Here is a 27,979-nt window from a genome sequence, read left to right on the forward strand (position 1 = left end):
GGGGTCCTCCCTCAGAGTTCCACATTCTTCGGAAGTGGAAACAAGCCGCTCAGGTTTAGAACAATTAGATCTTTGCCTTAATGTTTTCCTCATCAGTGTAGGAATGTGTGTAGGGACTCTCCCTCTCTTTCCCTGTTGACTCTTCATCACAAGATAATTTCCAGCCATTCTGAAGAGCAGTTGAGAAACTAATAAAAAAATCCCCGTGTGCTTATCACCCCAATTTTATAATTGTTATTTGCTTCATTGTTTTGTTTTTATGTCTTATTTTTAGTAAACTACTGACATGTTCACCTCAAATATTTATGCATTTTTTAAATGACATTTTCCTTTTAACCACACTTGTCTTGACATTTTAATCTCTTCCAAACTAAAAATAACCCCTGTGAAGTCCACACTGCTCCCTTGAAAGCTGCGTCCGATGGCGTGCCAGGCTCCTACACCCAGCAGGTGCTTCTGGGGCCCTGGGTGTCTGGCCCTGGGCCTGTGGCCAGGAGACCGTCGGGTCAGCTCCCTGCCTCGCGCAGCAGAATGCTCGGAGAAAGGGGTGTTGTGTTCCTCTGACCGATGGAATAATCAGCTTTGCCTTCAGCGGGCTTGCTTCAGAAGCAGGGCAGCCCCGAAATAGCAGCTCCTGAGCTGCACCTGTGTCTTGTCCTCGTTCCCGGCCCGGACGCTCCTCAGGAGAGTAAGCTGCTCTGTATCTTTAGAAGGGCAGCTATTTAAAGTGAGTAAATTAGGACCGAGTGATACCAAATGGCAGACTTTTAATTTAGTTACAAATACCAGGTGATTGATGCACTGATTTCATGTGAGGTTTGTTTTTTGAAATCTACTGAATTGGATGAAATGCCGAAGAATTTGCTTGTTTTTTTTGTGTGTGTATTTTTTTAAAATTTTTTTATTTATTTATGATAGTCACACAGAGAGAGAGAGAGAGAGGCAGAGACACAGGCAGAGGGAGAAGCAGGCTCCATGCACCGGGAGCCCGACGTGGGATTCGATCCGGGGTCTCCAGGATCGCGCCCTGGGCCAAAGGCAGGCGCCAAACCGCTGCGCCACCCAGGGATCCCGAATTTGCTTGTTTTAAGTGTGTTTATGGTTCCTTTGAGCTGTACCCCCAAGTTCCTTTTAAAAGGGGGATAGTCCAAACCCACCGTCTCTGGCAGGGTGCCTCATGTGAGGGAGGCCTCGGGATCCAGGTGTGAGAGCTCCCTGGCATCTTGGTCGGGGGCTCCAGGAGGCACCGTGTGCCACCCGTGAGGGCAGTGCCCAGCCCATCTCTCCCATCAAGCTCAACCTCTGCTCAGAACACAGAATGCACATCAGACTTGAATAACCACCTGCCATGGGCAGGCCCGTGGTCACGCTGAGAGCAAGTCCTCCAGGGGGCACGCCAGGCTCCAGGAAGCCCTGGATCTTCCTGAGCGTGGAAGCTCTCTCATCTTGTGCTTCAGCAGTTTCTATGGTGCTCAGTCTCCGGCCCCCTTCCCCGTGTGCCCTCGTCCCCATGGCCTTGGCTGTGGCCAGAAGGGGCCTGTGAATCACCAGAAGCTGTTGTGTCTCTGGGCAGAGGAGGCAGCATGTGCTTTGTGCCTTCCATGAAATTATATAAAAATCGTCTCTGTGGGGAAAAAAAAAGATAAATATTAAGATGACAAAATAATGCATCAACATGAAAAGACAACTAGCAAAGGGAAGGAAAAGATTTCAGAAATAAAATTTAATTCTAATATTTTATTTAGTGACCTTAAAATCGGGTACCAGTGAGTAGGTGTTACAGGAAATGGAAAACAATAAAAAATGAGAAGCATGACAGATAGAAGAATGAGAATTCAGCATACAGGTAATTGCTCTTGGAATACGGAAGGCAGCAGGCGGTTACACATTAGTGTGTGAGCACATAACACACCTCACCACGGGCACGTTTTTGGGTTCTGTTCCAGAGGCTACTGCAGCTGGGCACCAACCGTGACACATGGGACATGTGCACACGCATGGGCACACAGTCACACAGCAACATGCACATACGTATGTATACACAGGCACATGGGTGCATACCTACACTTACACGCATAGGTGTGCAGGCACAGGTGCACACACAGCCACTACCATTGCATTAGAAATAAACCATTAGCAGCTAGGATCCTGCGGTGCAGGAAGAGAAGAGTGAACTTCATTCCAGGGCTGCTTTGGTGACTTTCCATTAGGCTGCCTATTAATATAATTCATCATATTAATGAGTGAAAGGAGAAAGGTTATTTGATAAAATTAAAAATGAATTTTAATAAAAACTTGTAACAAAAATAGAAGGTTGCTTGCCTTGTGTGAGATTTCTCTTCCACACCAGCTGCCCTCATCCCTCTGTGTCTCCGACAGCGTGATTAGCACCGGGAGAAGGACGTGTATGGGCTCTAGTTCACTCAACACACTATTCTGGAAATGCGAGTCCAAATCATAATTAGATGAGAAATCAACGTGAAAGGTGTACGTCTTCCAAGGAGAAGTCAAATTGGCATTATTGGTGTGTGATCTGAACTTCTGCTTTGCAAAAAAAAAAAAGTTAAAACACGGAAAGCTATCTGTACCGCGGCGAGGGCTGCCTCCTGAGGGCATGGCAGGCGCCTGGGTCCACGAGGCCGGGAGACCCGGGGGTGCACCGTTTCTTCCCCTGGGTGCTCGTCGTACTGACTTTATTATTGCTTCAACTCCTATCCACAGCTTTATGCTTTTCTCATAGGGTATTTTTCACAATAATTGTTTAATGCATATTCTCCCTCCTATATATTAAAAATAGCCAGCAAGGAAATACTGGGAAGGAAGGGAATCTGATTTATAACAGTGACAATTACAGACAGTGACAAACATGAACTGGCTCAGAACTCCCCGCATGCATGTATAGAAATCGCATAAAACTTTACTGATTGAAATGAAAGGAAATTGAATAAAAGGAGGACTTGGTCGCATGAGTACATGGTAAGACCCAGTAAATTAAGGATATAAATTCTCCCTAAATTAAACCATAAATTCAACACAATATTGACAAATTGATTTTAAAGATCAACTGGAACAAATGTTTGAGAATAGCCATGAAAATTTAAAAATGAAAACAGATTTATGAAAGAAAAACCTACCAGTTACTAGTGCATTTTGAAGGTCCAATTGAAATAAGAGTGGAACTTCAGGTCAATGGAACAGAACAGAGATCCTGTTCCAGAACCAGGATCTGTGTGTATCAGAATGTAGGATTCAGAAAAAGAATGAATCGTTCACTATCTGGTATTTGAGGCACACAGCTCGCCACTTGAAGTTTTTAAATCCCTCCCTCTTCACATATAATAAATCCCAAATATAACGAAGACTCAGATATGAAAAAGAAAAATCACAAAAGTACTAGGAAAATGATCAGCTGGGACAATTAAACACCGATTTTAAATTTTGTAGGGCAAGGAAAAAAGTAAAATTTAAAATATACAGTTGACCTTTGAGCAATGTGGGATTGAGCTGCACGGAGTCCACTTAGATGCAGAGTTTTTTCAGTAAATACAGGACAGTGAGCCCTGTACTTTTGCTGATGGTTTTATGAATGCTCTCTTTTTTCTAGTTTACTGTAAGAATACAGTATATAGTTCGCACACAAATGCGTCTTAACTGTCATCAGGGAGGCTTCCATAGGCTATTAATCGTTACATTTTGGGGGAGTCAAGTTACATGTGGTTTTTTTGTCTGCATGGAGGGGGTTCGGCACCCCTCACCCTTGTTGGTTTTAGATCAACTGTAATGTTGCAGGTTGTGAAAAATGGCGCAACATGTAACAAAATGTTGATTCTATTTATGTGTAAAACACTCCTACAAATCCACAAGGTGATGAGCACCCCAGTATAAAAATAAAGGCAAAGTATGTGAACAGGCAACCAGCAAAAGAAAAATATGAAGAACTCAAACATTATTAACTGACATTTGACCTCAGAACTAATCAAAGGAATTCAAATGACATGTCATTCCACACCCGTCAAAGTACACACTGGACAACTCTGCTTCTGTGCAGTTCTAGAACAGAGCAGTAAGTCAGGGGAGGAACCACAAGGGACTTTGTCTCTGGGGGCAATGGGAAGAAGCTGGACTTGCCCGGGAAAGGCAAGAGGACACCCTCTGGGATGTTGGGAGTGTCTCTGTAGGAGTCCGGGTCGCGCAGGCGTGTGCCTTTGTCAGAAGTTGCTGAATGTGAAGGTGTGTGTGGTTTCACAAGGACGAAAGCAACAAGCCAATGTTGCGAGGTAGGTGCGCGAGCTGAAGAATCTCGAGGGGAGCAAACAGGGTCTTCAGTTGCACCCAAAGGAAAGCAGTTTCATGGAGGGAGAGACCGAGGTGTGATAAAGCCCACGTAGTCCTAGGCTAATGGTGGAACCCAGTTTGGGGGACACAGGCCTTTCCTGTAAAATTCTCCCAACTTTGTTGAGTGTTTGAAAATATTTGGGGGGGGGGATGTTTAGAAAAATAGCTGTGACGTATATGGCAGTAATCTCTTATGGAAAAAATTAAAACCCAAATGTGGGCCCTGGGAACAATGGCCATGTGTGTGCAGTGGGGTGGGGGGCCGGTGGGGATGGCCCATCCCATTGGGTGCTACAGGGACGGTGATTTCCTTTTATTCTAGAACAAAATCTGTCGAAATGATGCAAAGTTTTGCAACAGTTATCTTAGGATTTGGGGTAATTTCCACTTGTAATGTTCTGTACTTGTAATTTTTTACGGTAAATACATGTTGTTAGTTAGAAAGATACGTAACGTCTTTCCATTCAGAGAAACAGCATTGAGCAGTTACACATGATACTTCATTGGGTTACTGAGCTGGGGTTTTTTGTTGTTGTTGTTGTTTTTTTTTTTTTTTTTTTTTTTAAGAGACAGAGAGAGAGAGAGAGAGAGAGGCAGAGTCACAGGCAGAGGGAGAAGCAGGCTCCATGCAGGGAGCCCGACGTGAGACTCGATATCGGGTCTCCAGGATCACGCCCTGGGCTGAAGGCGGCGCCAAACCGCTAAGCCACCCGGGCTGCTCTGAGCTGGGGTTTTTTAAACATTAATTTGTTCTTCATAAAATCTCAAAGCTACTTGCTTTCATATGTGACAGGAAAAGAAGAGTATAAGAAATATTAGAAATCCATCAAAATGACATCACTGACAGGTGTTTCTCAGGTACCTGAACTTGTGGCAGGCACCGTCCTAGGCACTGGGGTTGTAGCGATCAACAAGATGAGAGAAGTCGTTTTATTCCCCCCCCCCCGTACCTTCCACGGTAAGGACAATATAGAAACAGTCACATAATTCAACATCAGGGAATGAGAAATGCTGGTGTTAAAAAGCAGAGTGAGGGGAGAGAGAATGGAGATGGTTTCCTTAGGCTGGTCGAGGAGGTTGAAATCTAGGTAAGACAAAGGCTTAAATCTTAACAGTTTTCTGGGGCAAGGATACTGCAGGCCGTGGAAACAGCAGGTGCAAAGGCCCTGAGGCAGGTCCATGCTTGGTGTGTTGGAACAGCAAGTGTCGGGGAAGGGAGCAGGGTGAGCTAGGGTTAGCATGAGGATGTAAAGTCAGGCAGAGTGGTCAGGAGCCAGAGCCTGCAGGGCCTTCCTCGGTAGGCCTAAAGGTGAGGACTTTATCTGTCATTCTGAGTGGCTGGAGGCCTCTGGACGGCTTCAGGCAGACGCCGTGACTGACTTCCACACTTTCTCTTGACATTACCTCTTAAGAGGCTTGCTCCGTAGAGCAGTAGGCAGGGCAGGCAAGCGTGGGAGCAGAGAGACTGTTTTCGAGAGATGTGAGAGATACTGGTGCTTGGCCTGGGGCTGTGGCTCTTGGCGGTGGTTACTCTGTCCCCGAGGGAACACTCAGCAATCCTGGGAGACGTCTTTGGTCGTGACAGCCAGGGTCGGGTGCTGCTGGCATCTGTGGGCCGAGAGGAGGTTGCCGCCCCCTGACAGAGAATGGTCCAGCCCCAGTGTCCACAGTGCCCGGACCAGACAGCCTGGCCTGGGGGGTCAGCGGGGGTCAGGTGCCTGTTGGGGAGCGCCAGCACCACGTAGCACACCCTGAATAGTCCCACGGTTGTGTTTGTCATCATGGTCACTGACGTCGGAGGCCCCGTCCACCACCTCTGATTCTGTGTGCTCCTTGGCCTCTCCTGGGCCCGCGACGCTCTCGTGCAGGGGGAGGGAAGCACAGTGCGGAAAAGAAACCCGCGCTCGGCAATTCTGCTGCGGAGGGAATTGATAGGATTGTCTGGAGTCATATTTGTGGATTATCAGTGGCTGATCCACCTGGAACCATACTGTGATTCTTTTAATGCAGGCTGTCCCTGTTTTTAATTTTCTTATTTAATAGAACTTTATATTTCAGTAGGTTTATTTCTCAATGCTTATGCTTATTTCTCAAACAATAATCAAATTACCCTCTTAAAGTCTCTGTTTGCTAATTCCCAAATCTGGCCAGCCGTGAATCTAGTTTTGTTACCTGTTTTTCCTCTTGGTTTTAGACTGTGGGTGTGACAGTTAAACCCTGGGGAGTGGCTGGCTCTGGGCTTGCAGGTGGATTAAGCGATTGTGTGGTCCCTCGGTGGCGGGGCTGGTGTCCTTGGGCTTTGCGCTGACTGCTGGGCTGTGGCTCCGAGTCCTGGAGCGCAGTCGTCACAGAGGCGCCATCCCCCTCCCTGGGAGGTCAGTGGAAGCCAGGTGTCGGGGGAGCCCCTCTTGTGTGGCAGGTCTTGCCGGGAGCAGGTGTTGAGTATCTCAGGGCAGCCTTCCGGGCACTGTCTCTGCGGGTCCCCCGGGAGCCTCGCCCCCTGCGTGTGCAGGGCAGGGGTCACCTGGTGAGGTGGCCGCCTTTCAGTGAGTGGAGCATTCATTGCTGCCGTGCACCGTGTGCCCGTGGGTAGGGGTGGACTCGCCCTGAGCTGTGCTGTCAAGGGTCACATCCCTTCTGTTCCTGCCTATGTTCCCGTTTGCTTGTCGGTGCTTTTACCTGATGGTTTTGTGTATTTTGTCCAGAGCTCATTATTATTATTATTGATAAAAAGACCGATCTGATACAAATTAATCCTGCCATCAGCGGAACCCAGCAGTGCCAGTGGTTAAGTACCTTATAGGTAAGACGAACGACGAAGGGGCGTCGTTTGCACAGGACCCAGAATCAGACTGGAAAATGCCTTTCCTGGAGATCATTTGTGTCCCCTGAGAGATCCCGATTTACCTGAACCTGCCCGAGGAGCAGCACGTGCTGTGGCGTGGATGGAAGGGGGAAAACAGGATTTGCTTCCAATGGAATCGACTGGAGGAGCGTGGAGGCATCGAGCTGTGTGCCTGTGGGAGAGGGGCTGCCCCCATCAGGCAGGTGTGACCGCCGCTCTGTTTCTCCTGCTCTGGGAACAAGAGAGCACCTGTGACGGCGGCCACAACCAGGAGAATAACTTCGTCTCTGCCAGCAGGCGGGTGGCGGGTGAGGCCTGGCTCCTGGACGCTGTGATTGCACCAGCCAGGTGCCGGGGGTCCCGGCAGCCAGCTCCCCATCCCCTCACCCTGGAGGCCGCCCTTGGGAGCCACGTGTCCTTATGGCCACATCCCTCTCGGTCTCTGTCACCCTTCCTATCCAGCCACTGCACATGTGTCACCCCTCCCCTCCCCTAATGCAGCCTGGTGCTCATACCCGTCCCCCGCCGTGGGCCCCCGGCCTCCTCCGACCATCGTCCCCTCCCCGTGTCCGGGTAGTGACGCACAGAAGTGCTCCTCATAGGTGTGCATACCTGCCTGTGCCTGCTCGGTGTTGGAGGGGTTATTGGAGCCTAATCTGTGAAGCAGGTGAATTAACACGCTTCACACGCCGGCCCCCAAAAGCTCTACGTTGCCTTTTACCTCAGTGTTGCTGTTGGGTCTGCCCTACTGTGTGCGAGCAGCCGGGACAGGGCGCAGGAGGGCCGGCTCCCTGCCCCCTGGTCAGTGCCTGCTGTCCGGCCGGGCAGCTGCGGGAGCCCCCGGCTCGGTGCACGGGTCAGCTGTGTGATCTCGTGATCTCTGAGTGATACCGCTGAATTCACATTTCTGGCTCTCCCCCTCCACCCCCCACCCCCGCTTTTTTTGTGTGCCCGGAGGTCATTCATACTTGTCCTGCTGACATTCCCTCCAGCTTGCTTTCTTTTTTTTTGAAGATTTTATTTATTCATGAGACACAGAGGCAGAGACCCAGGCAGAGGGAGAAGCAGGCTCCCTGCGGGGAGCCCAATGCAGGACTCGATCCCAGGACCCAGGGGTCACGCCCTGGGCCAAAGGCAGGGGCTCAACCACTGAGTCACCCGGGTGCCCCCCAGCTTGCTTCCTTAAGAAAGGAAAAAGGGGAAGAGAAGCCAGTGTGTGCAGTGTTTGGGCGGACGCTTCCTTTCCTGTCTCCCCTGCGCCCCTCCCCAGGGACCCTGTGTCGGGGTTTCTCTCCTTCCGCTGGCAGTCAGGTGTTCTTCATAAATCTGGGAGGTGCCAGGATTAGGAAAATCTGGGTTTGCATTTTCAGCACGACAACCCCCACCCCTGCCTAGATGCCCTCACGTCCCTGGGGGACTGTTGTGTTTCCTGTTAAACGTCCCCTCAGCGTGACTCACTCTCTCTCCTTTCTCGGCAGGTTCTGCATGCAGAAATGCGTTAGTCTGGTGCCTGGGGTCACACTGGATTTGATAGAAAAGTAAGTAAGATTTTTAAGCTGTGCTCTCGGGGCCTGAGGGGGATTCTTGGGGGCACTTCCGGTCAGCGCGGGGACAGTTCTCTTGCGTGTGAGCGTGCACCTTCCCTCTCTGGCGCAGGCTGTGTTGTGACCCCTGCACCGGTGATCAGCGTAGGACACGGCCCCATGTGCGGCCACATTAAAGGAACTTGAATAAATGGTGAATACTTTCATTCAGCATTGTTGAACGCTCCTGACACAAAGCCGAAGCAAAGCGTTGGGCTGCCCACGGAGGTCTGCCGTAGCCGGGCCGTGGCCTCACGCCCACCCGGTTCCCCCGGCCCCTCTGTAAGATTCTGCAGGCTCCCCCGCTCCGCCCCCTGTCTGTGTTCCTTGTCGGGGCAGATGCCAAGGTCCAGTCCAGCAGTGCTGTGCGGCATCGCCTCGTCCTTCCAGGTGGATGGGTGGCCCGGCTGCCTCAAGTTGTGGCTCTCCCTGGGTCCGAACGCCTCTGTAGCTCCAGACTTGACCTGCCTGCTGGGTGTGCGTGCGTGCGTGTGCGTGTGCATGTCTTCATGCGACTCGCCTTGACTCATCCCGGTTCATCTGGGTAGTTGTTCCTAAACCATTTCTTCTAGAATTAACATACAATATACTAGTTTTCTAAGTCTTCATACACAGAATCATGAGTGAAAATAGCTGAGGCCTGAGTTTAAATAAATCAGGTAAGAAAAGCAAATACACTCCTCAGTTTCTCTCCTGGAAAACTCCTTGTCTCTGTGGCAGGGAAATAGGCAAGAACATTACGCCTAAGCGTCCCATCGCGGGCAGGAGGGGATGGGTCCTGCCGGGGACTGTGCACTCTGGGGCAGCTCCACCTCAGCTGGCGCAGGACAGTCTGCCTGACGTGCTGTTGGTGGGAAAGGCAGACCGAGACCAGTACATGTGGGAGGCTGTGACGGGTAGTTGTACAACTGTACACGGCTTTGCGTGTGTGAGTACGGGTGACACAGGCACGGAACGGTGGGTCTGTCATTCGATCTGAGTGGGCGAGCACAGGGGGTGGGGCTGGGTTAACGAACTTGGGTTTCCTTCCATCTTTTAAATTTTTCTACAAGAATATAGACACATGGGATGCCTGTAAAATAAAGAACCAAGAGACTACAACCACAGCCCCTGCAAACAATACAATTCACTGAGTGTAATTATTCCATGCAGGGTTTGAGTCCGCATCTAAGGAAATCATGAGACCAGTCTGGTCTACATCACAGTGCTCTTGTTCATGAGCGGGATGGGTTATGGTGGCAGGGTCGGCGCTGGCAGGGTGGGTGGAGAGGGTTGGCAGTTCCTCTGCTCGCAAGTAGGTCCAGGTTATCACAAAACCAGCACCCGGCTGACGGCGACATGGAAGCCTCTGCTAGAACGGCCAGGGCAGGGCTGCGCAGGGGTGGGGTGCGCCGACAGGTGAGGCAGGCGAGCTGGCATCACCAGAGCGGGAGACCCAAGCTGAGGCTGCAGGCAGGGGAGCCAGCCGTGTTCCGTCAGTTAGGGGCAGCTGCAGTGGCCAGAAGCAGGGACTGCAGACGGGTGTCGTCGGTTGGCAGGGGTCTCCTGCAGAGGTGGCGGCCAGCCTGCCGTCTGCCTTCCTCTGTAGGTGCAGTGGAGTGCAGCACCCGGCGGCTGGCCCCCGCCCCGCTGCTTCTCAGACCGTGATGAGCGGCTGTCGTGATGGTGCTCAGGCCTGCTTGGCGCGTCCCTCTCCCTGCCCCCCCGTGCGGTCCCTGCCCGCTGTGCCCCTCTCATGGTCAGGAAGCAGAGGGGCACCGTGCTGTGGCATACGCGGGCTGGGTCACACAGGCATTGAAGTGCTCCCCATTCGCCCACGTCCCTGGCAGGCTCACTCCCCTCTGCAGCGGCCTGCGCGCTCGAGCGCCCCCACTCACCCCCGCTACTCCTCCAAATTCTAAGCCAGTTTCCCCTCCCGGGGCCATGACCCCAAAAACCATCTACAAATGCTAAGCAAGAAGCATAAGCCTTGAGAAACATCACATGGAAAAAAACTTTTAAAAATTAGAGAAGTTGAGGTCTGGTCAACCTATTGGCTTATGTGGGTTCCTCGTCGGGATCACAGAGATCGCAGAGGCGGCTCAGGAGTGCAGCGTGCCGGTCGCATTACCTGTTTCCCTCCATTACCTGTACTCCCATTGCTGCGTCCGGACCAGTTCTCCGGCCTTACCCAGTGAGACTGTGGCAGAGGTACGTCTTACCACGGGGAGGTCACCCTGGTGGCCTGTCCGGAGAGGCCTTGCTTTATGTTGTCTTGATGTTGTACCTCCCGCTTGCCTGCAAATGGGGCAGACTCGTGTGGCCTCCCCCATCGGGCAGGGCGTGAACCCAGTGTCTGTGTGCTGGGTGGCATCCCGCTTGTTCTCCACCCCAGGGGGCCGGGGGCCTGCTGCCCTGTGCACCCCCAGTCCCCTAGCAGGGTTCTGGCCGCCCCCAGCTGAACTCAGCTCGTGTTCATTGAGCCATGCCGGAGCAACAGTACCACATGTTCTGAGTTCTCCAGAGGAAAAAGAGCTATTAAAACTCACATAAATGAAAAATACGAAAAAAAAAAAAAGAAAAATACGTATTTTTTAAAGTTATTTAGTTAAACCTCCTGATTTCACTGGAGAGGAACGTGGCATCCTGTTCAGTTGTGCTTCCTGGTGGCATCTTGCACCCTGTGGCAGGGCCAGCAGGGCAGCCGGGCCTCCAGGGAGTCTGTTCTCCTACAGGCAGGCTGCCCCGTACCCAGACTGTGTCAGGACAGCCACTCCGGTCCTGTCCCTCTCTCAGATGTAAAATGTGCACAGCAGCTTGACTCCCTAAGCACGACCCACAGAAGAAAAAAATTGTGAAATTGGACTTCATCAAAATTTAAAATGTTTACTCTCTGAAAAGCACTGCTCAGACAGTGAGGAGACAAGCCACGGGCTTGGGGAAAATATTTGCAAACCACACAGCTGACAGAGGACTCGTATCCAGAGTATATAAAGATACCTCAAAACAAAAATTAAAAAAAAAAAAAAAGAAGATTCAAAAATGGACAAAAGACCTGACTCTTCAGACACTTTACCAAAGAGAATTTAAGGATGGCCAATAAGCCCGTGGAAAGATGCTCAGAGTCATTAACCACCGAGGAAATGCAAATGAAAGCGGCACAAGAAAGCTCGCCACAGCCGGGAGTGGGTTAATGAAACAGGAGGCTGACGACACCGTGCGGGGGGGGGGGGTGCCCACTACTCCCACCGGCCTGGCTGCCGCGGCGAGCGGGGTGACCATGCCACAAAAGGGCACGCCCCCAGACCATGGTCCCGCTCCTGGGCGCTCGTCGTGCAGGAGTGAGACACTCCACGCATGACGCCTTGCATGAACGTTGTTGGTGTAGGTTTGGTCATCACCACGTAACAGTGGGGAAACCAGAATGTCCTTGGGGTGAATGAAGGTGCAAAATGTGCATGGCCTAGTGGGGCCCCGCCAGCAGGAAACGAGGGGGACGTTTGCTACATGACCACGTGAGTGAGTGGCCCCAGAAGCACCACATGGAGGGACAGACGGCGGCTCCAGGGGAGACACCCGGTGTGATTGCGTCACGTGACATCCTGGAGCAGACGCAGCTATCGGGTCAGAGAACAGGGCTCTGGTTGTAGGGTTAGGAGTACGAGGGAATGTGGGGTGAAAGGATGTTCAGTATCCTGGTGGGGGGTGACCACGCACATCTGCGCGTGCTGACGTCACGGAACCGCACACCCAGAGAAGCCAGTTGACTATACGACAGCGCAGAAAACAAAATTAATACATAACAGGGGAAGCAAGAAACCGTGCGAGGGAAGGTAGGTCGGAAGACTCGGGGAAGGCCCAGCGGGAGCGGCCCGGCTGGAGAGGCCGGGGTGGGAGGAAACTGGGGTGCCTGTTGTTTGGGGAGCAGGCTACACCCGCATTATGAAGACTGGTTAATGAGGATCGAAAATAGAGGTAAACAGCCTTGTACGTTAAGACATTAGTATTTTTCGTCGGGCGTTCTTTCCCTAACTCGTGACGTCGGAGTTTGCAACAGCCCCTGTCCTTCCCACAGACACAGGTTTACGTCTGGCCGGCGCTGAGGGCGTGGGTGCACACGGTAGCTTCCGCAGGCCTGCGTGCCCCGTCTTCTCACCTCCCTCCTGCGCCCAGGGGTGCTGCGCGGTTGGTTGGACGCGGGGAGCTTGGGCGTGGACAGCAGCACCTTCACGGTGCCTCCTGGGCGCAGACGGAGGGGGAAGAGATGGAGCTGGGCGGTCAGCCGCAGCCCGAGTCCTGGCCCCGCGCTCCCTCGCCCGTGTCTGCCCCGGCCTGACACGACACCCCTGGGCGGGTGCTGGCCCGCCCCCTCCGGCACCCAGCCCCTTACCGCCTTCCCTGGGGCAGCAGGATGAGTGTTTTTTAATGTTGAGACCTTTCCCCAGTAGTGCTTGCGGATTTGAGTGCGGCTGCCCGGCGAGGCAGGGGCATGGCACATGCCCGGCGAGTCGCGCCATCCAGGCCGCTGTGCTTCTGGGTTCGGAGAGCATTCCTGGAGAGAGTGTCTCGTTGGACTCTTCTCCCCCTGGGCAACTCTTGGTCTTGGTGGCTGTCAGGCTCCCACTTCCCGGGTACGCGGCCACCTCCCCTCACTGCACTGGGCCTGGGGCCCTGCCGACACTGCTGATGTGACACGTCGCGCCTGTGGTCATCCTGTCCTGTGGCTCAGAACCGCACAGGTGACGTGAGGGGCACGGCACGGTGAGTGGTTTATGCCGCTGCCAGCCGGCACCCGAGGCCGGCGAGGCTCTCTCCTGCGTCGGCCCCGTGCTCCAGCAGCCGCTCCTGTGGGACACGGCCAGTGTCCGTTAGCCATTTGGACGCCCTTCCTCTGCATGCGCCCTACCCGTTGTGCACACTCGGCCTGGAACTCGCCTGCGAGGTGCTGAGGGTCTCATCAAGACCCCAGTGGTGCTTTGGTGCCAGAGTGCGTTTGTCTGCCCCCCGCCCCCGAGCCTTTAGGACGGGCAGTGATGTCATCCCTGGTCCTGCAGCTAAAACCACAGTCCACACTGCAGACTGGGCTTTTGTGTTGTGTTGTATTTTAATTGAAGTATAAGGTGAAATCCTTCCATCAGGACACGAAACCGCACAGGAGACGTTGCCCAGGCTGTAGAGGGCCAGACGATGAACATTGCTGAATGTGGCACAGCCTGGGGCCCCCTCTCCCACGCAGACGCAGGCCACATGTGCGAGAGGCACTGCAGGCATCTGGCCGGTCTGCTCGTGTGGAAGCCCCGGCCCAGCCAGGCTCCCGTGTGCATCCCCACCAGCCTCTGCATGTCACGTTCCAGGGCGGTGCCGTCACCTGTGTGCCGTTGTCACTAGTGTGCCGTAGGTGAGCAGCATCACCTCCCCGACATAGAAGCCCAGAGGTCACTCTGAAAGCAAGACCTGTGCCCAGGTCCTTTATTCCAGTGCTCCAAGCAGGCAGATACCACACTCCTGGGGCGACAGCTGATTTGTGGAAAGCCTTTGAAGTATGGGGTTTTCTGGTCATATTTTTCAAAACTTTCCTAAAACGGAGTCGTGAGTAGTTAGTTCAGGGCTCCTGCTCGTGTGGCTCGGTTGGCTGGTCGAGAGTCACTGTTCAGACTCTGGGTGGGTGTGGAGTGTCGACGCCCGTCCCCTTGCTCAGGTTCAGCAGGATGGTTTTTCTGTTTCAGGAGCCACGTCCCACCCCCCAGACTGTCTTGGGGGCAGGGGGCTTCCAAGCAGCACCTTGCAACACACGTCCACCCCCCTCAGCATTCCCCTTCGCCTCTGCCTCAGGTGCGACCGTGAGTGTTTTGGTTTTTTGAATTCGTAAGTAGCTTATGTTTGGAGAAGCCACAGAATATTTCAAAATATATAAATTTTTAATAGTTTGGGACGTTTTCATAAAACAGTTATACAATATTGAGGAAGCTGATGGGGCGGTTGCCGGGTGATACCTGGGAGAGCCAGGTGGCCTTCTGGGTGGCGCTCCTATATGTCCCCACTTCCTGTGACCACTGTCCTTTCCGAGAGCCATGGACTCTGGGCCCTGGGGTCACGTCTGCATTAAAGCTGACCTGCCCCGTCCCTGTGTCTCCCGTGTGGGACGCATGTGGCCACCGCCTGCCACACTGAGGCCCTTAGGTGGGCGTCCCGCGCAGCTTGTTGGGTGACCTGGTCATGGGTCCAGGTTAATGGGCAGGATAACCTATTTCTAATTACAGTTATAAGACCAAACAGGAATTGGCTCTTTTGCTCAGTTCCTTGGCCCTGTTTCATTTATTCCTTAGCATTTCCTTCTAAACAGAATCGTAATACCCGTAGAATGCTGGGGGAGGAGGGAGGAAGCCCCCCTGGCAAGGAAGCACGGAAGGCAGCATGTGTGTGCTACCTGCAAGGTGGGAGCTGTGCGGACACGGTGCACGTCGGGGGTTCCTGGCCCTACACAAACTTAGGTGAGCTGGAACTTGACATTAACAGTTTTGGTAGCTTTTTAAAGATTCGGAGCCCTTCATTTTGCATAGTTTTATTCTCTGGTTTCTCCTCATCACGCGGTGGTTCTTGTACGCTGAGAACCTCTCTGTCACCTCTACATTGACAGTGACTCTGGTCACTGTAGCCATCTGACAAGAGAGACAAGTCATGATGCAGAGTGAAATGGAGAATACAGGCCTGGGTTATTGGATTTTCTTCCCTTAATTTAACGACCTGCAGAAAATAAGAACGATGCACACCTGTGCCCCCTGCTTGCTCTGTGTATGGAGGATCGTCCTGGCACAGGTCTGGCGAGTGGCCCTGCGTGGCGTGAAGGGACCGAGCTGGCAGGCCCCGTCCCGTGCCCACACACCCTCGCCTGCTGCTCCCTGGAAGCTGTCCTTCCTCCCTGTGCAGCTCTGAACCAGGAGCCAGGGACAGCCTCAGGACCGGGAGCGGCAGGTGTGGGGGCTGGAGGGGGCCCACGCCCCACCTGGGAGACTGGCCTTGCCCGCCACCGTCAGGAAGGCGGGCGGCGGGCGATGGGGTGGGGGTCGTTCCTTCCCTGGCTGCCGCCAGTCAGAGCCCAGCCTGATTCGCGTCATGGGCCTCTTTGCCTTCACTGGAGAGATTGATGGAAAGGTTTCGTACTTCAAATTGCTACGTGGTAATTCCATAATAAATGTGGTTTGTTTCCAGCAGCTGCCACCGTGCGACTGCTCAGCATAAGCTTCCCCAGGATAGCGAGTGTTAACCCCTTCCCAGCTTCTGCCACCTTTTGTCAGATGTGCAAAACATGTGTCGTTTGCAGTCTCAACACAAGACCAGAGAGAAGATATGGGCGGTGTGTGGGTCTTATAATTACTTAGCAATCTTTAAAGCTGGGGAAGGAATTTGTTTTCTAATTAAGCTGCTGCGTCGGGAAGTAAATTAGAGCGAGCCTTCCTCGAGCACCCCCAATTTCTAATTATCTAAGCGAACCCAGCAGCCTGATGAATAAGCATGTTGCTGCTGCGGCACATATTTATATTCGGAGTCCTCGGAGAGAGTGGCAATAAGATCCGTGCTTGGAAATTAAGGGACATTTTTCAGCCCTGAAACAAAGTAATGAAACGCTTAAACAGCGCTAGAAATATTAGGGCGCTCAGAAAGCACTAGGGAATCGGGGAGACGGGGAGCCTCTTGCACGAGGCTGTTCGTTAGCATTCTGATCACTGGAGGCGCACAGTGTACCAAAAATTATTCATAATTAACATCTATTGTGTCAACAGCATATTTTAAGGAGCTAACAGCCCTGTGTCTGGGATAAAGTGAGTCGCTGGGCCCTGCTCCTTCCAACGCTTGTGGCGGCATGGCCACCGCTGAGCCCGGGGTGCCGGGCCGAGGCGGAAGCTGGGAGAAGCAGGGATGGGGGGGGGGGGTTGTTGGCTTTGCTTTGAACAGTTTGAGTGTTTGGTTAACTTAGCTGAGGTCTCCGTGTGTCACAGCCCCGGTCTCAGCCGTGCCCTGGGGAGAGCGGAGGAGGGCATGAGCTGTTGCTTGCAAACTTGAGGCAACCCATGATCCTTCTGGTTAAGAATCAGGAAAAAGGGGATCCCTGGGTGGCGTAGTGGTTTGGCGCCTGCCTTTGGCCCAGGGCGCGATCCTGGAGACCCGGGATCGAATCCCACGTCGGGCTCCCGGTGCATGGAGCCTGCTTCTCCCTCTGCCTATGTCTCTGCCTCTCTCTCTCTCTGTGTGTGACTATCATAAATAAAAAAAAAAAAAAAAAGATTTAAAAAAAAAAAGAATCAGGAAAAAGAACAGCAGGTAACGTTCACGGAGCACGTGCTGGGTGCCAGGTGCCGTGTTAAGGGTTCTCCACGTGTTAACTCATGTGGTCCTTGCTAGAAAACTCTAAAGGAAGCCCTGCCGTTATCCACACTCTAACGATGGGGCAACTGAGGCGCAGGGTGGGCCGGTCTTTTGGCCAGTGTCTCAGGACAAGGGTGAGTGGGAGCAGGGCTTTGGCAGGCAGCTGACCCACGCCGTCACCCTCGCCCACAGCGTGTGCTACCGGGACGCAGACCAGCGTCCTCCGGGGGCCGCAGGGGCACAGGGTCGCCAGGGGCCTGCGGCCACCCACGCCTGCCACACGGACTCAGTAGCTGTGATTAGAATTTACTCCGCTGTCAGGTCGGAATCGTGCAAATGTGTTAGGTTCGAGAGGAAGTCATCAAAGGGTACCAGTCGTCGTTCAAATAGTACCTTCGTCTCCAACGTGACTATTGAATCGGCTGGTTGAAGGTGAAAACTCGGTAACTCCCGAGCGCCTGCCAGTCACGGCGAGGATGCGTAATGACTCACCGGAAGCCGACTTAGAGACGGAGTGCGAACGAGAGCCCCTGGAGGCCGCACGCAGTTAGCTGCGGGTCCGGGGCCCGCCGGCGTCGTGAGTCAGCTGCGCCCGGGGGCTGCGCGGGGGCCTCGCCCTCAGATCCCCTGGGGTCGGGAGAACGGGCGCTGGTCCCCCGTGTGCTGGGCACACCGCATCACGGCTCCCTCTCCGTCGTGACTGGCCTGACGGAGGCCGGGCCCTGAGATGAGATTGTGCTGAGCCGCCTCGCGGGGGAGCGGCAGCGGAGCGGCAGCGGCTTCCCAGGCCTCCCGGGCGCCTGCTACCGCACACTGGGCTTCCATTTCCTTCACGGTGGCGCCCGCATCCTGGCCTTTGTCATCCAGACAGACAAAGCAGCGTGGTGCCTTGAAGGTCTGCGGTGCCGATTTCCTGTCTTCACCGCCTGGTGCCCTGGTGCCCTCCTGTGTCCTAAAGAAAATGTGTGTCTGCCGGTCTCTAGTGGATGCCCTTGCGAGCGGCGATCCGGGCCGCAGCTCTCCTTAGCTGAGGGTAGGCGTGGTGCCGGGGGGTGCCAGGGGGAAGCCAGGCGATGCGCAGCACAGGAGGACGGGCGGTGGGCTCGGGCCCGGCCGGTGCCACGGGCCGTTTCTGCGCTCTCCCCTCCTTTGTTCACCTGCTCCTCGCTTTAGCCTTTCTCCCAGAGGCAGCCCCCTGAGACCCCACTCTGCGACGGCACCCCCTCTCCTGCCTCGTGGCCACTGGCACTACACCATCAGACAGAGGACAGGCACAGTTTTGCCTGACACAGGACCAGGCACCGTGTGGCCACTTGTGTCTGCACGGCCAGCCCACTTGGGGTCAGTGAGACCCCGCAAGCCTTGTAATACCCGGCCCCTCAGGTGGGCCTGATGGGTATCAGCCGCTCTGGTCCACACAGCAGTCTAGGGAGTCAAACTCTGGACACCAAGAAGGAAGGACGTGCCCAGAGTCACTCCCAAATGGCAGAGCCCACATCAGCTCCGAGTCCACTGGCCCCGCACGGCCTGGTGGCTGCATCACACTGCCCTCCCTGACCCGAGTATGCCAGCCTCGAGAGGTGCACCTGATGCTCTAGGCTCAGGAAGGGGGTTCAGTGTCTAGAACAAGGACAGCTGCCCTGGGAGCACTTCATGGGCTCACAGCCACTTCTCAGAGTCTGACTCAGGTCACTGCACCAAATGGGAAACTGAGGCACGAGGTATCTTTGTCGGTACCTGCTTCAGAGATGGAGCCGGATTGTTCCAATTTCAGTTCCTGGGCCACAGCAAGGCCACAGGGAAATACCTGCTGCTCCATGCCGTCCATCAATAGGTGTTTGAGTGCCAGCTGCACAGACACCTCAGGTACTGTGAGATGCTGACGGGAAGGATATGGATAGTAGGAGTGCACTGGCGGGCGTCCCCGGAGCTTACCGTCCAGCGGCGGGGCTCAGGGTCGTATCCGTGGAATCGTTAACAAGGATGGCCTGTGCTCACTAGCCCACAGGCCCCTCCGTCAGAGCTGAGGGCCCGGATAGCAAGGCCAGCGCATAGTGGGTGGTCAGTGGACACCTGTGGGCGGACAGTCGTGCAGAACGGAGAGGGCCTGTTCTGTCTGGGTCGTCATCTTCCCGTTGAGCTGCTGAGTTCCTTGTGTACTTGGCATGTTGGTGCTTCTCAGATGTGTGACCAGCTTCTAAGCTGCACACGTGAAAATGTGCGACACGTAACTTAGATTGCTCATAAAATTGTCACGTCTTTTCTATTAATCTTAAGAGTTCAGGTTACTGGGGCAATTCCAGCATTTGGGGTTTAATTTACCTTAAAATTTTGGGGGGTTTTGTAATAAACAAGGAGGAACAGCTGTATTTCCTGGGCCCCTACTATGTATGTTCCAGGTTCTGTGCTAACCGGTTTGGTGTTAATTCATCCCACTTTCCTATCTCCCCGTGGAGTTAGGCGGGATACGTGAGGTGACTAAGGCTCAGGGAGGTTAAGTAACATGCCTGAAGTCACACAGCTATGAGTGGCAGAGCCTGGGGACTCACACCCGGGTCTGTCCAGTCCCATCCCCTTATCTCTGTGCTGCTGTGTGTAATGTTGAAGAATTACTTGATATTCTGCAGATCCAGGCGCAGACGTCTCAGAGGCAGGAAAGGTTAATTTTGGTTGGGGACGTACAATGAAAGGTCTTATGAGGGAGATGGGCATGACTTTCACGCATCAGGGTGTCTGGTCTCCAAGGGCAGATTAGACACGGACAAAACGAAGTGAGGGGACATCTGTGGTGTAGAAGGAATGACTGGTCTCAGCCAGGCCACCAGGTACCTGGGAGGAGGAGGAGAAGGAGCTGGAGCTGACATCTGTTCAGTGCACCTCTGCCAGGAAAACCAGCCTAGAAGATCAAGAACAAACACGGTTCTGACTGTATTGGGAAACTGTTGTTTTTGTAATATTTTGATAAATTCACAGGAAGAGACAGAATGTAAGCACGGCTACCAGTAGTCCTGCTCAGCACAGGCGTGGAGCGACCTTGTCGTTTTCATCCCCACAGAGACTGGAACGATGCTCATCAGCTCCGGAGCCACCAGGGGAGGCTGGTGGACATCTCTGTTAGAAGCATTACATTCGAGTTTACTGCCGAGGAGGCAGGGTCTGGCCCTCCACTCCCTGCTCGCCCGCCTGCCTCTCTCTCTCTACCTTCTGTAGACCAGGTTTTTACAAAGAAGCTCACTGGCGAGGGCGCCTCAGCATATTCCAAAAGAGACATCTAGAGAGACAGCCAAAAAGTAGCTGAATGCATCAAGGGGGAAGTGCTTCCACAGATTTGTCTGGATGGGGGTGGCAGGGCAGAATGTTCATCTGGATCAGGGGGTTAATGCTCCCCAGATTTGTCTGAATCAGGGGAATAGTCCCTAGGACTTCATCTGGATCAGAGGCGAATGTTTCCTGGGATTCATCTGGATCAGGGAGGGAGTGCTTCCTGGGATTCATCTGGATACTGTCCCTTCCCCTCATTTTGTTTAGGTATTTTTAAAGATTTTATTTATTTATTGTTTGTTTGTTTATTTATTATTGATTTATTTATGAGAGCGAACATGAGCAGGGGGAGGGGGGCAGAGGGAGAAGCAGACTCCTGCCAAGCAGGGAGCCCCACATGGGACTCAATCCTAGGACCTGGGATCGTGAGGCCAAAGCAGATGCTTAACCAATAGAGCCACCAGCCACCTGCCCTTCCCCTCATCTTAGAAGCTGACTTTCCCAAGCATGACAGGCTTTTTAGCAGCTTCCCAGAGATTTCTGCTTGGAGACTGGTCCCACATGGCCCTGTAACGGTAGCTCTCAGGAAAGGGTCTGTCTGAAGATGAGTCTTGACACTAGGAAGTGCAAAGAAAATCAGCTTTTTTCAGAAATGCTTCAAAAATAAACTCAGGCTCAGATTTATTTCTTAAGAGTCTTGGAACCTTTGCTGTTTAATAAAAAACAATCTGTTTTCATTGTGTCATGAACATGTTGAATAAGCAAATGGGATCCTGTTCCTTTCCTCTCTTGGATCCCATGTCTGCCTTTGATTTTTGTCTGCAGCCTCCAGAGGGACTCATCCCAGTCCTTCGAGTTGTTGTCTGGCTCTAGGGATGAGCAGTAGTTTATCATTCTGTAATAAATTCAGTAAAAGGTAGATTATCTCCAGTGCGTATTAACTCCTGCTCACCACTGAGCTGTGGAAATCATCACTCCTTTTCCTCCAGAATTTTAAAATTCATTTTTCTTTGATGCCATTTGCTTCCCAAGTAAAGATTAGCAGGTTCCTAATCTGTGGGAGCTATTAAATGCAGAACGAAAGGGGCCGAGGGTAGCAGCGCTGCACACATAAACTATTTGATTTAAAGACTTAGTACAGAGTTTTAAAAATCATTAGAAAACAAGCTGCCTGTGTGGGTTTGAAAATAAAAATCAGCCAGCTATTTAGAGGTAGAATTGGTGATTTTCTAAACTCTAACAGCCCTGGGGAGCTACGTTCACCATCCAGTCATTTTGAGAACCTTGAGCTGATAGCCTCCTGGAGAAATTAACAAGAGCGTCATTTAAGTCTCTGTTTTTAAACTGCGGGTCATGGTTTATTAGTGGCTGTGAAATCAGTTTGGCAAGCCACAGCCTCCATTAAAAAAAAAAGAAAAAAGAAAATATTGTTTTCCTAATAACATGAGTATTCTTTACTTCTGTTATCTGAATACGTATCCTTACATGTGGTCATGCGTGTGTATATTAGGTCACCGTGCAAAATGCGTTTCTTACCGGGAGAGGTTTTACAAATCTGAAAGCCTCCATTGTTTACTGGGGCCCTTGGCACGCTGGTCCCTCATTCTCCAACTGTAGGTTGTCCTCGTGCTCCTGGGATCATCCCTTTCCGTGTGCAGACCCAAGTCCCTGTTCTGCCTTTGGTTGATGCCGTGCTGGGCTTGCCTATGACCAGTCCCCTTGCTAGAGAAGTTGCTGATACATTCATCTCACCTTCCTCCTCTCGTTCAGAAACTAATTTGACAATTTACTGCCCTTTAACTTTACATTAAAAGCCCATTCCCCCTGTTGACCTCACACTTTGCCCTTCAGGACCTTAGAAGGACAAATTAGCCACTCTTCATCTCTGATAATGCCTTTGCCATTAAGTCCACTTTGTGGGCCCTCTCACGAAGATGGCACCGAAGGGGAAGAAGGAAGCCCCTGCCCCTCCCAAAGCCGAAGCCAAAGCAAAGGCTCTGAAAGCTAAGAAAGCGGTGCTGAAAGGCGTGCACAGTCACAAAAAAAAAAAAAAAAAGAAGATCCGCACGTCACCTACATTCCAACGACCCAAGGGATCTTGCGTCTCCGAAGGCAGCCCAAATAGCCTCGAAAGAGCGCCCCCAGGAGGAACAAGCTTGATCACTATGCCATCATCAGGTTCCCCTTAACTACTGAGTCAGCCATGAAGAAAATAGAAGACAACAGCACACTTGTGTTCATTGTGGATGTCAAGGCCAGTAAGCACCAGATCAGACAGGCTGTGAAGAAGGTCTCTGACATTGATGTGGCCAAGGTCAACATCTTGATCAGGCCTGATGGAGAGAAGAAAGCATATGTTCTGTTATCTGAATACGTATCCTTACATGTGGTCATGCGTGTGTATATTAGGTCACCGTGCAAAATGCGTTTCTTACCGGGAGAGGTTTTACAAGTCTGAAAGCCTCCATTGTTTACTGGGGCCCTTGGCACGCTGGTCCCTAATTGTCCAACTGTATGCTCCTGACTATGGAGCTTTGGATGTTGCCAACAAAATTGGGATCATCTAAACTGAGTCCAGCTGGCTATAAATCTAAATATAAATTTTTTCACCATAAAAAAAAAAAAGTCCACTTTGTGGGATAGTTGTGTAGCTGTCTTTTGATTAGGGTTTGCAAGGATGTGTGTCTTTTATCCTTGTATATACGTAAGCATGTATTCTGATATCTGTTTCTGAGTCTTGTGTGTATCGAAAGTGTATCTCTTTTTAGCAGGATGTAGCTGACTTTTGGTTTTAGGTTTAGATTCAAAATTGCTGACTTTAATTGAAGTATCTAGTCTTTTTATAGTTAGTGTAATAATTGACATACTTGAAATCTTTTTGCTTTTTTCTCTTCCCCCATTTCTTTTTTTTCTTTTTTTTCCCCATCTTCCTTTCTTTTCTCTCCCTCTGCTCCCCTCTTTCGAGTTGATTTAGCAGTTTTACTCCTTTCTCCCCCTCTATCGGCTTGTTAACTACATGTTCTTTTCCTGCACATTAACAGCTCCTCCCAAGCGGTGGCCTACTTGTGTTTTCTATTAGGGTCCAGACGGTCCACATGTCAGGCTTTGCAAGCCGCGTGAAGTCTCTGTTGTGTATTCTTAGTGTCAGCTTTAAAATTGTAAAGACCATTATTAGCTCATGGACCCCACAAAAAAACAAACAAAAACAGGCTGCTGGCTGGATTTGGTCCTGAGACCATAGTCTTGGCAACCCCCAACTTATTAAAGTTAAATCTAAATTAGCACTTTTACCAGTTCCCAGGCAATGCGAGGAGGACCTGAGAGCATACTAATGCCATTTACTCATTTCCGGACTTGTGTGGACTTATTGTCACATGTTTTAATTCTCCGTGTATTCTCTCCATAAATGTTACTAATATGCTGCGGTTAATACTCACTGGTGTTCACACCTGCTGCCGCCCTCCACTCCTTCCTGCATCTCAGAGCTTTCATCTAAGATCAGTTCTCTTTACCTAAAGAACTCCCTTTAGTGCAGGTTTGCCAGCAAAAAAAAAAATCTGTTTTTATTGTTTGAAAATGCTGTAATTTCCCCTTCTTTGATTTTTTCATTTTAAAATCATCATTTTTGAAATACAGCTTACATTGCATAAGATGAACTCACCTTAAGTGTACAGTTTGATGGACTTTGGCAGATTCACACGTTCATGGAACCACCTTCACTCAAAACCTACTCCAGAATTCCTCTTGTACCTCATCCCAGTTCACCCTCCACCCCAGCTTCCAAGCCCAGGCAACCACCAATCTGCTTTTTCTAATCATCCCTTAGATTTGTCTTTTCTAGAGCTTCACATAAATAGAGAGTTATAGTATATTCTTTTGTGTCTAGCTCTTCCCTCTCTATACAGTGCCTTTGAGATTTAACCTCTGCTGGGTATTTCGGTAGTTCACGCTCTTCTGTAGTAAGCAGTAGTCCATTGTATATGTCACAACCCTTTTATCCATCCACCTATTGAGGGACAGCAGGGTTTTTCCATTTTGGTCGTTATAATGAGCAGACCTGCTAGAGATATTCATGTACTAGTCCTTATGTGTAAATACGTATTCGTTTCCCCAGGATAAATACATAAGACTGGAATGGCTGGGTCATCTGGTAGGTGTACTTTAAACTTTATCAGAAACTTTTCAGCTGTTTTCCAGTGATCCTCCAGGTCGCATTCCTACCAGTAATGCATGAGTGTGCCAGTTGCTCGACATCCACGACACTTGGTATTCCTAATCTTAATTTAGCTGTTCTGCAGGATGTGTATTGCTGAATCCTGCAGTTTCAGTTTGCATCTGTCTAAAGACTAATGCTGCTGAGCAGCTTTTCATGTGTTGTTGGCCATTAATTTATATTCTTTAATAAAATGTATATTCAGGATCCCTGGGGGGCGCAGCGGTTTGGCGCCTGCCTTTGGCCCAGGGCGCGATCCTGGAGACCCGGGATCGAATCCCACATCGGGCTCCCGGTGCATGGAGCCTGCTTCTCCCTCTGCCTGTGTCTCTGCCTCTCTCTCTCTCTGTATGACTATCGTAAATAAATTTTAAAAAAAATTCAAAAAAAGTATATTCATGTTTTTTACCAATTTTTAAATTGTGTTTATCTTCAAGAGCCTTTATTATGTTGGATAAGTTGTTGTCAGGTCTCTGTCTTTGGTCAGTCTGGCTTGTCTTTTCGTTTTCACAACAGTGTTCTAGGAGCAAAAGCATTTCATTTTGATAAAATCTGATTTAATAGTTTTTTTCTTTCACGATTTATGTACTTTCTGTATTGCACCAAGAAGCTTTGCCTACCCCAGTGTTGTATTTTCCCCTATTTTTTCTAAGACTTTTATGATTTTAACTTTTATGATCCGTTTCAAGTTAATTTTTGCATGCAATATGCAGTGAGAGTCAAGGGTCATTTTTTTCCCCCATATGGGTGCCCACTTGTTCCAGCACCGTTGTAGAAAGACTATCTTCTCCACTCAAAAAGTGCCTTTGACAAAAAGCATTTGACTAATTGTGGAGCTCTTTTGCCCTGTGCTGTTACATTGCTCTTTATGCCAGTACCACACTATCTTGATTATTTGTAGCTTTATTGCAAATCTTTTCCTTTTCTTGGATTTTGGCAGTTTTATTTTGCTATGCTTACCTGGACATTCTTTGTATTTGTCCTGCTTTATGACTATAGCATTTCTTGAACCTAAGTGCTACGGACTGAATTGTGATCCCCTAAAGTTCATATACTGAACCCCTAACTCCCAATTTTATAGTATTTGGAGATGGGCCTGTGGGAGATGAAGGTCTTTGGTTAGAGGAAGTCATGATGGGATTAGTGCCCTGTAACAAGAGGAGGAGACAACAGAGCTCTCTCTTCCTGCCATCTGAGGACACAGCAGGAAAGCAGCAGGCTGTAAGCCAGGAAGAGGCTCCTCACCAGGACTGCCCATGCTGGCTTCCTGATCGTGGACTTAACAGCCTCCAGAGCTGTGTGAGAATGAATTCGGGTTGGTTAAGCCGGCCGGTCTGGTATTTTGTTATGGTGGCCCATGCAGACCCAGACGCCGTGCCTCAATATCTTTCATCAGCTGCAGAAAATTCTCTTTGAAGATTGCTTCTGTCCCATTCCCTCTGTTCTCTTCTTTTGGGATTACAGCAGGTTATTTTGTATCTTTTCATAATGTCCACTGTATTTCTTATATTCCAACCTTTCATCTCTTTGTGCCTAATTCTGAGTATTTTTTCTGACCTTTCACTTCTCGTTACATTGTGGCCTCATATGCTCTTGAACCCATCTATCGAGTAACTAATATGATGTGTTTTCAAGTTCCTGAAGTTCTAGAATTTCCAGGCTTTCTGTTATAGTTTCTGGTTCTCTGCTAAAGCCTTCTTTTGTCCTTTAATTTCTCACACATACTAGGTAAAATTATTGTGATGCTATGTCTGAGGTTACCACTGTGTAAACCTTCTGCACAACTCCTTCCCTCAGCAGTTGTTTTTCTGGGTTTCAAACATCAGTTTAGTTTCCTAGTAAGAGCCTGGTTACCTGTGATTGAACAAACTGAAAGTGAAATGTCTGCTGGGCTTGGATGCTTTGGGACTATGAGGTCTGGGTTACTTCCAATTCATCCTTGGGGGCCCAGCTCAATGCCTTGGGGTTCTGAGCGCCCTATGCCTTTGCAGCCCTCAACCCCAGCATCTGCCCTCCAGCCCTGTGGGCACCATGCTCAGCTCATCATCCTGGCCCTCTGTCTTGCATTGGATTCACCGGATGCTTCCCAAAGAGAGAGCTAGCTCCAAATGCTGGTTGACGCCTTGGCCCTGTGATTCCCCACAGGCTTGCCAGCCTCACACACACACGCACACACACACACGCACACACACACACAGCCCCGCTACTTGTTCGCAGCAGGAGGATGTGAGTCACCTAACCTGCCGTTGCCAGGGAGGGAACTCATGACGTCACCCAAACCCTAAGCGATGAATGGAGCCACACGCCCCAGGGTTTGCAGATGTCATTTGGGGCCCGGCTGACTCAGCTCTTCAGGCAGCGAGCGCCACAGTGGCTGTGCGGCTGACTCTCCCAGCCCGTGTGGAGAATTGCAGCTCTGCATTCGAGGCTTTCTGTGTTTAAACAAGCATGGTTCGCTGTCCCGCCAGGCCTTCTTACCGCGTCCCATCTCCTTTCTTTCCTTCTGCCCGCGTGGATGTGGTCCCGCAGCCCCGATGAAAGAAAGACTTTTCCGGTTGTAAAACTGCAAACCTTCAGATTGGTCCCATAGTTCATGCTCGAAACCACAGGTTTCATGCACACGAGGGGGTCAGTTGAAGTCTGCCAATGGCTGGCATAAATGGCACCTTTATAACAGAAAGGCAGATGATATTAGAGTGTTGAACTGTGCCCAGTTCTAAGTAAGGAGAGATTGGAAGAGTACTGTGGATACGTGACTCCGTTTGGTTCAGGAAAATGTCAGCGCGTGGAAACTACTCTCACAAAACCGATCGTCCAGGACAGCTTTCCCAGCCCGCCCTCCGCAGGGTGTCCTTTCCCTGCTCAGTTGTGTTTTTCTAACGGTTGTGGTTGTGCCGTGTGCATGTCTTGTGCATATACGTAACTTTGTTTCCCATAAAGGAAAGGCTTGTGCACAGGACAGACACTCCCGGCCCGCCCTCCCACCACCCACAGGCCCGGAGCCGCTGCTCTTGTCGGTGTGGCTCTCGTCCCACCAAATATCCAGCGGCTGTGGACTGACTTGGTGTTCGGAAGAGAAAGCGCTAGGTTCATGTCCCCACCTTCTTAGTCATGGCACATTTCTGCAGAAATGATCACTTACAGGAAATGAGCCAGCCCAAGGCTCTCTACGCTGTCGTTTTCATGAAGTCGTTTAAAGTAGACGAAGTAGAGGTGAATCCTGCTTTATTTTGGTTGAGTGTGAGATGATGTAAATTTAGACGATAACACGGTTTTAACATCTCTTCCCTTTTCAGGAAGACTTGCTTTAGCCTTCCTCTTACCAAAGAAAAAGTTTTATTTTTCTTCATTATGCAAGTAGCATGTTTTTAGCACAGATTCATTATTAAATACAGATGA

The 27,979-nt window shown here is 51.0% G+C and overlaps 1 protein-coding gene across 2 annotated transcripts in view; it reads left to right on the plus strand.

Annotated features, from left to right (window-relative positions):
• RPTOR (regulatory associated protein of MTOR complex 1) overlaps nt 1–27,979 on the plus strand; it is a 330,498-nt gene that overhangs the window by 185,134 nt on the left and 117,385 nt on the right. For both annotated transcript variants that reach the window (XM_055318123.1, XM_055318124.1), the window contains exon 7: nt 8,659–8,718. In XM_055318123.1, the coding sequence (XP_055174098.1) occupies nt 8,659–8,718 (60 nt within the window). The remainder of the gene's footprint in view (nt 1–8,658; nt 8,719–27,979) is intronic.

Source organism: Nyctereutes procyonoides, unplaced genomic scaffold (genome assembly GCF_905146905.1).
Source record: "Nyctereutes procyonoides isolate TBG_1078 unplaced genomic scaffold, NYPRO_anot_genome, whole genome shotgun sequence".
NCBI classification, from domain to species: Eukaryota; Metazoa; Chordata; class Mammalia; order Carnivora; family Canidae; genus Nyctereutes; species Nyctereutes procyonoides.